General features: G+C 40.6%; 1 protein-coding gene across 3 annotated transcripts; it reads right to left on the bottom strand.

Moving 5' to 3' along the window:
* Positions 1–1060: 1060 nt before the first annotated feature.
* On the bottom strand, positions 1061–9375 carry LOC119912893 (C-type mannose receptor 2-like). Of its 3 annotated transcripts, none has more exons than XM_038732115.1 (4): positions 6541–6649; positions 3404–3781; positions 2435–2782; positions 1061–2003 (listed from the first exon to the last, which is right to left on the bottom strand). In XM_038732115.1, the coding sequence occupies exons 2-4, from the start codon at positions 3657–3659 to the stop codon at positions 1642–1644; spliced, it is 966 nt and encodes a 321-aa protein (XP_038588043.1). In that variant the 5' UTR covers positions 3660–3781; positions 6541–6649; the 3' UTR covers positions 1061–1641. The 3 variants fall into 3 exon arrangements, with proteins under 3 accessions (XP_038588043.1, XP_038588046.1, XP_038588045.1); XM_038732118.1 differs by lacking the exons at positions 1061–2003; positions 2435–2782 and adding exons at positions 7105–7782; positions 9082–9375 and having other exon boundaries at positions 3348–3781; XM_038732117.1 differs by lacking the exons at positions 1061–2003; positions 2435–2782 and adding exons at positions 7105–7782; positions 9019–9374 and having other exon boundaries at positions 3348–3781.
* Positions 9376–10451: the final 1076 nt, after the last annotated feature.

The raw sequence follows: 10451 nt of genomic DNA on the forward strand, positions 1-10451 counted from the left end.
AAGATTGCCATATTGTGAAACACACGGAGAAGAAAATATGTCACTACCAGTGGCAGAAAACTTCATTAATGTAGATGAGTCACATGTGGTCAATACCTGATCCACTTAATAAGGTCAGTAGTACTGATGAAGTAGATAAAATCAGAAAATTTAATTGAAATGTCTTTCCTGAAGCTTCATAATTGTTTCATTGGATTGAAATGTATCTCAAGTGTTAATTGAAAATGAAATGTAAAAACGAACACAGCTGTATGTATTTCGAATAAATATCACAAGGTTGAGGTTTTTTGGAAGAGACAAAAAAAGTAACTCACTTGATTAAATGATGCATGACACATATTGCCACACATATTTAGATATATTTACACACGGAATATCAAGATAATTTTCAAACTTTAAGATTTTAGCATTTTGAAAATATTTTTAAAATGTATTTCAATATATTCAGCAGTGTCTCACATATATGTGAATATATTACATTTCTGTATGACCTGTCCTTTTCCTAGAGGAGTTGGGAATCCAGTGAAATCTTTAATGATTTAATGAATAACAAGCGAGCTGAAGCCATTCACCATGACCAGTAAAACATGTCTGACACGGAGATACTGTAAAGATATTAATGTATAGAACAAATCTCTGACACTTTCCATCGCAGACTGTACGCAACTCTACCAGTCCTTCCTCTTAGACGACCCCACTGTCTCAGCACAGATCACGGATTGTCTCTCAGCCATATCCACATGGATGAAGGCTTGCCACCTTCAACTAAACCTCTCTAAGAACTCTTGGTCATCCCAGCCAAGTAATCTATCCATCATAACATCAAACTAAAAGTTGGTTCCTCAGTGATCACTCCAATTATGCATTTGACAGCATTTACATTAGATAATATGTGCATCCAGAGTTGGTGGGACAAAACATTTTATGATACGACACCTTTATCGCCAAGACAACATCATTTTCCTGTGCCATCCAAGCCACTGTTTTCTGATGTTACACTACAGTTAAAGTTTGTTTATGTTTAGGTACAAAAACAATCATGGAAAAAAGAGAGCACCACTCCATGGTTCAACAGTTTATTTAACCTCAGAGAAAACTGTTTACATAAAAATGCAAATATATGACCATCAAAGAAGACATTTGAGATTTCACATAATATGACCCCATCACCAAATCTCTACCGAAACTTAAAATGTTTAATATTAAATATATAGAGGCAAATGTAAAGCAGTATAGTATACTGTGGATGTGTGTATTTATTCCTATTTTCTCTTGAAAAGATATATAGGAAAACAAAATACACATTTTGAATTATAGAAGATAACGATTAATAAAAGATCTACACTTTAAGAGAAAGAAAATATCACAACAACCTCAGAGAATAACAAACAGTCACTGTGATCTTGCATCTAGTGATCAATCAGTGATTCAGAAAAAGGAGACAGAAAAACTTGTTATTGGCCACATCCTCAGTAATCTTGTGGTACTTTGTGACTAAATTCAGTGTGGCCACTTTTCCCAGAAAGCCATTCAATAAACCCAAAGAAGATATATAGTGTAGACTTCTTCAAAAGTATTACACCACTAAACACAACGTGAGTGAATGAATAAAACATCTGACACCAGTGAGCAGAGTGGGTTTCAACACTTAGAACAGATGAAATTAAACTTGTTATTATCCGGCTTTGTGAACCACTGATGTTGTCCTCCTCTGTCCATGGCTCCAGACATGCCACAGTCATCAGTCTTTTCCCCCTGTGCCCAGTTTGTATAGCTGACAACATCATTGCTGACCCAGAACCAGAAATCCAGAGTGCAGGTGTAGCGCAGTCCCAGCCAGACGAAATCAGTTGAGGCGTTCTTGGCTCTCTCTTGGACCCATCTCTGCTGGTGACGGTTAGTGATGGAGACCAGGTCACTGTAGTTCTCTCTGCAGTAATATGAGGCCTCCTCCCAGGTCTTACTTTCTTTGATCAGGATCACTTTATCTGTCATGGAAGAAACTGAGAAACACAGGATCATACCAGCAGCTTTGTTCAGTTAGTTGTTGGGAACACTGGGATCCAATATGGATCTTCAATACTGAAATAAAATGTTTCAGGTTTAAGTGACTGCTTGTGTGTTTGGGGCTAATAACAAATATCTTTAAATATGTTAAGAACTTCTTAAGTAAGTGACATTTTATTTTAAAGGAAGCCATGTCATGCTCAATAATAACTAAAATGATCAATTAACCACTACTTTTAAAAGAAAGTAAAAAATATAAACAGATGTAGCTTGTGTACATGTAGCTGTGACACAACCAACACAAAAAGACTGTTTCAACAAAATTAAAATAAAGTATAAATACTGTAGATTCAGACGGATTTTCCAACTGATTCCAGTTCAGCTCCAATGGGAGAAAACAGTTGAGACAGACGTTTGCAAAACTCACCGTCATAGCAGAAGAAGGGTTTTCTTTCATTGCAGTCATCAGAGCTCCATTTTCCAGATACATTTAACTCAGTCATGGCACACTTCTTACTGCCTGGCTTATTCAGATCCCAGTTTCTGAAAGAGAAACTGCTCCCATCTGACCACATCCAGGAGTCTCTGAACAGGCCGATCCACACCCACATATCTTTGTTTACAGACTGGATGTCTACAGCGAGTTTTTGTGACATGTCTTGAAACTGCTTTAGTCCACTGACCAGGTCTGTGTAACGCTCCCTACAGTATTCTTGAGCCGCTGGCCACTTCTTCATTTCTTTAATCAGATGGTATTTGTCTGTTGCATTATTTTCTGTGGAGTAAACAGGCAAACTTGCATGACCTTATAGTGTACATGTACGTCTTTTGAGCAAATACATATTTTTAGCCATGCTAGTAGCGTCATGGCTCCGTGGATGGTAATGTTGGTTGAGACTGAAATATCTCAAAAACAATGAAATGGATGGCCTTGAAATTTTGTGCAGGCATTTATGGTCATCACAGGATGTATTGCAATAACTTTCATGATCCTCTGACTCTTCATCTAGCTCCATCATCAGCTCAACTTTTTTTTTTTATCAGTTCAGTATTTTGGTTTACGACTAAAAACATGTAAAACTAATGACATTCCTTTCATCCTAAGCTGTGCTTTGTGTTTAATGCTAATTATTAAATCTAACATGCTAAACTTAGATGGTAAACATGGTGAACATTATATCTGCTTATTATCAGCATGTTAGTATTGAAAATGTCAAAGTGTCAGGTGTTAGCGTGCTGACTTTAGCGTGTAGCCCATAGCACTGTAGTGCCTACAGCTTCTCAGAGCCACTCTTATTGTTGTAAGTAAATGAAGAAATGAGATATGTCACATCTGAAGATAATGTTATATGATCAATTATTAAATTTAGACAGTAGGGATAACACATATTCTCACCATCATAACAGATGAAATAACTCTCATGTTCACAAGACCCATCTCTCCAATTGCTATCCTTCCGTAATAACACACAGTTCTCTACTCCTCCATTATCATTCGGTTCTCCCGAGGTCCAATTTGTCTCGCTTTCTTTGAACTCCACTCCTGGCATAGACCAGTGCCACGTCCTGTTGGATTGTGTTTGGTTGTACAGCCCAATCCAGGCTTCTCCTTGCTGCACTGTAGTGTCATTGAGTCTCTTCATGTCTGCCATGTTAGACACTGTGGCCAGGTCAATATATTTCTCTCTGCAATACTTCTGGGCTTCATCCCAGGTCTTCTTCTCTCCAACAAAGTGATACTCATAGAGATGACATGCGAAGAAGGACCACTGACCTAAAACCAAAGGACATACTGTAGTGACTGAGCTGACAGCAAAAAATCTAAATCCTGATTCACACCTACTACTTACTGTCACAACTCTGGACGTTTATCCAGCTTTTCCCTGCCCCCTGCCTCTTCCCCCTTGTATACAGTGAGGAAAATAAGTATTTGAACACCCTGCTATTTTGCAAGTTCTCCCACTTAGAAATCATGGAGGGGTCTGAAATTGTCATCGTAGGGCTGGATAGGGCTACGGGGAAATTGCCAAGCAGCTTGGTGAAAAAAGGTCCACTGTTGGAGCAATCATTAGAAAATGGAAGAAGCTAAACATGACTGTCAATCTCCCTCGGACCGGGGCTCCAGGCAAGATCTCACCTCGTGGGGTCTCCAGAAATCAGCCCAGAACTACACGGGAGGAGCTGGTCAATGACCTGAAAAGAGCTGGGACCACCGTTTCCAAGGTTACTGTTGGTAATACACTAAGACGTCATGGTTTGAAATCACGCATGGCACGGAAGGTTCCCCTGCTTAAACCAGCACATGTCCAGGCCCGTCTTCAGTTTGACAATGACCATTTGGATGATCGAGAGGAGTCATGGGAGAAAGTCATGTGGTCAGATGAGACCAAAATAGAACTTTTTGGTCATAATTCCACTAACCGTGTTTGGAGGAAGAAGAATGATGAGCACCATCCCAAGAACACCATCCCTACTGTGAAGCATGGGGGTGGTAGCATCATGCTTTGGGGGTGTTTTTCTGCACATGGGACAGGGCGACTGCACTGTATTAAGGAGAGGATGACTGGGGCCATGTATTGCGAGATTTTGGGGAACAACCTCCTTCCCTCAGTTAGAGCATTGAAGATGGGTCGAGGCCGGGTCTTCCAACATGACAATGACCCGAAGCACACAGCCAGGATAACCAAGGAGTGGCTCTGTAAGAAGCATATCAAGGTTCTGGCGTGGCCTAGCCAGTCTCCAGACCTAAACCCAATAGAGAATCTTTGGAGGGAGCTCAAACTCCGTGTTTCTCAGCGACGGCCCAGAAACCTGACTGATCTAGAGAAGATCTGTGTGGAGGAGTGGGCCAAAATCCCTCCTGCAGTGTGTGCAAACCTGGTGAAAAACTACAGGAAACGTTTGACCTCTGCAATTGCAAACAAAGGCTACTGTACCAAATATTAACATTGATTTTCTCAGGTGTTCAAATACTTATTTGCAGCTGTATCATACAAATAAATAGTTAAAAAATCATACATTGTGATTTCTGGATTTTCTTTTTAGATTATGTCTCTCACAGTGGACGTGCACCTACAACGACAATTTCAGACCCCTCCATGATTTCTAAGTGGGAGAACTTGCAAAATAGCAGGGTGTTCAAATACTTATTTTCCTCACTGTATGTGTAGGGGCTGAAGGGCTGAAAACATTGAGTGCTAACTGTGCCAATGACAAATACTCCTCCTCCCCTATTGAAACATCTCACCTAAACGTTTTAATCCACAGGAAATGTTATTTCTTTTATTGAATAGCTAACAGTAGAAAACTGACAATATTGTGTGTGTTGTGTTACATGAAGCCAACTCTGGCTTCACTGATCTCAGCTCTAAATAGCGTCCACCAATAAATAAGAGCCTACAATTTTGCCTACTAACAAATCCCAGTATTCTCTTGAACTTTAGCTTTATAATATCACTGTGGTCCTGAGCTGAAATTCGGTGTAATGGTAAAAAAAAGTGTCAATATTTAGCTGGTGTTTGATGCACATCGGCTCCCATTCATTGTCCTAACCCCGGCTTCCTGTTCATTTTTATCCAACTTTCTCAACAATACGCAACACATTTGAAACCATTGCTCCTAGCCAGAGCTGTTTTGACCAATTTAAAAAATTTTTTAGCCGTTTACAAACAAGTTGAGAGGAAAATGTTAATCTATAAACCCAATAAAAAACAGTTACCAGCCAGCAGTGACTAATATTTACCTTAGGAGGATTATCCAAATTACATTACAGAGATTTTCGGTTACTTGAATTTATGTCATCCAGCTTGTGCTACCAAGTGGGGGGGGGGGGGTGTTCACAACGCTGCCGCAACAAAACAGAGCAACCGCAACATATTGTTAACATAATTTTCCAGGACAACACAAGACTTTCCCGGACATTTGACTTTCTTTCATTTTCCATGACTGGAAAATAGGTCAACTGTTTTCCAGGTTTTCCAGGACGAGTGGGACAACAAGTTTCTGGACTAAATATCCATAACAATGAACTGGAAGCCTCTCAACTTCACACTCTGCTCAGGAGAATGGAAGCACAGGAAGTGGACTGAACTCTCCCATAAAAACACCAGAGAGTCATGTGACTCATTCATTCATTTACACACAGAGCCATCGAAACACTGACGATATCCATTCATCAGGATTCCAGACTCATCACAAGACTTTGTGCGAGCCAAACAATCAAAAGGTGGTTAAACCAAATGGAAGAGGCTTCAAAACGCAGAGCTCCAACACATTTATTTCTGAATCATTCATTTTGATACAAGGATTTAGTGCTAATTAATAAAGAGAATTAAATATAACTATGGGGGATGTTGTGGGGATAAAAAACAAAAAAATTCAGTCCCATTGAATTTAAACTGCAATCGTTCTGTAGGCTTCCTGAGCATTTCTATAACATTTAAAAGGTGTGAGAATTTCCTACGTTATGTCCCTTTATAATAATCCAGAATTTTCTAATCTGTGCAGGAACCACGATGACAATGAAAAGGGTACCTTGAGATCTTTCATCGTGTTTTTCAGGGTCTTGATTGTGTGTCCAGAGTGTCCACCTTCTATGGTGCAGGCGTTGCACACGCACACCTTGTCATCCATGCAGTAATACCTGGAGACGCACACCAAGTAAAAACTCAGATAAACCTTATAAAGGACAGCTCAGTATTGAAATAACAGGTTGGACTCACTAAGGAGTGAGTGCCGCTCCAAATGCGGCGAAAAACGCAATGTGGGAAATATGGAGTGGAAAAGATATTAATGTAAATATGTTTGTTCAGTTGGGTTTTGTATACGTTATTGAAACATAGTATGCAAAAGAATTAGCCTTGGTGTAGAAACTTGTAGTAAGATCCAAGCCACACCAATTCACACTCCCAGCATTACTTGATAATGAAAATAGCTTCAGCCTGAAACATACAATATAATATAAACATAAACATTGTTCCATTATGTTCCGTGTATCCGTAGTTAATATCAGCTGGTCATCACTGACTCAAATAGCTTCAGTAAGTTCCCACCTTTACAAAATATTAACAGCAATATATGAGTGCACATGCCTCCTACCGGTATATCTCATCATGATCTGGGCACTTCCTCTTCCAGAAGTCATTCATCGGTTCTGTCAGCGGGTGCTCGCGGAACGCCGGAAGCTCCAGATGTGGCTTTACATGCTCCTGGCACATCGACACCTCACACTTCAGGCACGTCTTGACCGTGAACATCGACGCAGCAGCGGCAGCACCAGCAGCTTCCTGCTTGCCACCCTCTTCCTGAGAAACGGAGGCAGCGGAGGACCCGTCCCCAGCAGAACTGGAGCCCGACGCCTCGGCAGCGACTGAGGGGCAGTAGTCACATGGAACTGCAAACACACTCCTGGCTGGCTGCGCTGCTAGAGAACACGACAGCAGTTCTCTGGATTTTAAAGCTGTAGCTGCTGCAGTGGTAGCTCTGCGCCGGTGACGGTAGTCATCAGAAATATTGGCTAGTTTGAAGTTTTTCTGAAAGTTGATGCCACACCGGTGGCTGTCGCGGCACTCTGGGCAGCGAAAGCGACCTCTATCAGCTTGCCGCTTTAGGCGGTCCAGGCAGGTCTTGCAGAAGTTGTGGCCACAGGGAAGCAAGTAAGGGTCGCGGTACAGGTCCAGGCACACCGGGCAGGTGAGCTCCTCTTGCAGGACGCTTGACTGTTCTGACTGGGCCGAGGCCATGCCAGTTTTTAGACTGTGAAGTCAGAGGGGTGAGCTGGAGGCGGGAGGATGTGGTGGGAGATGAAAAAGGATGAACAGAAGGATGGACAGAAGTGGGGAAAAGGTGGATGAGGAAGAGGTGGGGATAAAGGGGATTCTTTGTTTAAGTAATTTATAAAGCAAAAATTCAAAACATTTGATTTGCAGCTTTTCAAGTGAATGTCTTTGAGTCTTAAAACTAGAAACATGAAGAAGTCACTTAAGGATCGTTGACAGAGCTAATTTTAATTAGCTAATTAATCATTTATACTATAAAATATCAATATGAAAAATGCCCATCAACCTGAGATGATGTCTTCAAATCAGACTAACAGTTCAAAACACAAATGCTCACATTACAGACGCTGGAAAGATTTCACCTTAATAAATACCTGAAGCAATTAATAAATACATCAAAAGTAGTTGCTGCCCTCCTCATTTGTAGAATTAGAGAGGAAACATGAGTTGATTCATTGATTAAGTAATCAACATAAAATCTGTATGCAACTGCTTTTAATAAATCGATTAACCAATTTTTCACTATTTGCTTGTCCCCAGGCTCTCAAAGCTCATATAAGGTTTAAAGTGATGGTTAGATAACACAAGCAGATGTCTATAGACAACATAACTACTTGATTAATCTGGAAGACAATCTGCAAACGATTCAGTAATAAAAACAAGTGTTAGCTGCAGCTCTTAGTGTGATTAGGCCTCCAGTAACCAAGTTAACTTTTGTCTTATTTCAACCATTGTGTGAAACCGATTTACCCACCAACAACACTTCCTCCTTCCACAATGAAAATAATAAAAATGAAAGTAAAACTCAACTTTAGGCCTTGCTACATACAACTGCCGGAACAAGGTCAGCTGTCCTGCTGCTCAGTTAAGCTTGTTAAAATAAAAAACACACACAGTCTCGGCTCCGTTTAAAGGCTTTGACCCTGAGATAACCTGGAAACCTACCAACCTGTGCTGTTTACATGAAACGTAAAGGTGGTGTCCCCCTTTACTGAGCAAAGGTTTCCAGTCCGTCACCTGACAGCCTTGGACATAACACAGGCCTATAAAAAGCTGCTCTAAAAACTATCACCGTTTATTTAGTATGTTTTTCTGACGAACCAACAATTAGCTAACGTTAACTTGCCTCCCCGGTGTTAGCTGCACTAATCTCCCCCCTGGCTGCTCAGTTGTTGGGACGGTTGATGAGCTAAAAGCAAAACACGACGGACAGACAGCTATTAACGCTACTTACGTTGACAATGCGGGCACTTGCGACGTTATGTTGTCTTCGTAAAAAGATGAAACACTGATTTACCCAGAGCTTCAGAAGCTCACACAAGATGAGGCTAATGTCTCAGACGATGCACCTGCCGTCCTGCTGCTGCTGCTGCTGCTGCTGCTAACATGGTAACACGTTACGACCGTTAGCTCCGTTTGTTTTTGTTCCCACAAACAGCCCTGTCTGTTTTAGCAGTCCGGGGAAATATTCCAGTCATCGGGCGTTTAGTTGCTCATCTGGCGTTTTCGGCATTTGACACAAAAGGACGAGTAGACACACACACCTGTGAGACAGACAAACAGACGGCTGATAGTGGGCAGGCTGATGCGGGGAAAGTGTTGCCTTCAGGGCGACTCGGAAATTCACTCGACCGCTTAGGGCGCTGGTACATGACGGCTGTCACACGTTGTTGTAAGTAAGCTGTTCTTATTAATATAATCAATTAATAAGTCTTATGTGTCTTCTTGTGTGTGTGTTTTCTCTTTTTGTTGTGTTTTCTCATCTGTTCATGTGTTTTTTTTAAACTGTTGTGTTTTGTGCTTTGTTTTTTCCTAATCTGAAATAGGGAATGAAAAAAAAAAAACATTTCTGCAAACATAATCATTCTGGTAGGACTCAAACAGCTAGGAAATAAAATTGAACACCAAATGATGTTTTATAAATTAATTGTTACTTTCTGCCAAAATAGGAAACAGCCAGCACAAAGTCTGACTGCTTTCTGAAAGTGTTTTCTACTAGGGTTTTAAATCCAGTCAGTCGCACACAAATAAACCTCAGTGCTAACAGATAAAAAACTAAGCACAGTTGAGTAAGTCACTTCATTGTTAGAGTTGAATGAACTGAAGATGTATAGCAGGCTATGCTGCTACCGCCATCAGCTCATAAAACTACAGGCCATTCAGGAGTGCCGACAACATGAGCATAAATCAAATGATTTGTTCCCATCATATCATCTTTTGGACTTTAGGGGGGGGTTTGTGTGTGTGTGTGTGTGTGTGTGTGTGAGAGAGAAATATTGGATACTAATACATCTTTGGACATTAAATGGTTAATTCAATTAAACCACGTCAGAGGTTTAGAGTGACAATCACTATTTAGTGTAACTGCTAAAAACTACACACTGCTTGGGCTGCTGGAGGGCTTGCACACCACCCCAGGTTGGAAACTGGATTGAATCCTAAAATAAATTTGAATTAGATCAGAGGGTCAACATTTCGTCTAGAAAATACACAGGTATTTAAGACACAGGATTCCAATTTCAATTTAGTGTTACAAACAAAATGTTCATATTTTATTTAGTGATGTTTAGATGTTTGATGCAACAGACACATTATTTCATGGATTTTACGTACATTAATCTGCAAATTTAAAATGGATTTCTGTAACTGTACTGACAGATACTGAGA

Source organism: Micropterus salmoides, unplaced genomic scaffold, assembly GCF_014851395.1.
Source record: "Micropterus salmoides isolate LMB-PRFRI ecotype aquatic unplaced genomic scaffold, ASM1485139v1 Ms_hic_scaffold_2, whole genome shotgun sequence".
Classification (NCBI taxonomy): domain Eukaryota; kingdom Metazoa; phylum Chordata; class Actinopteri; order Centrarchiformes; family Centrarchidae; genus Micropterus; species Micropterus salmoides.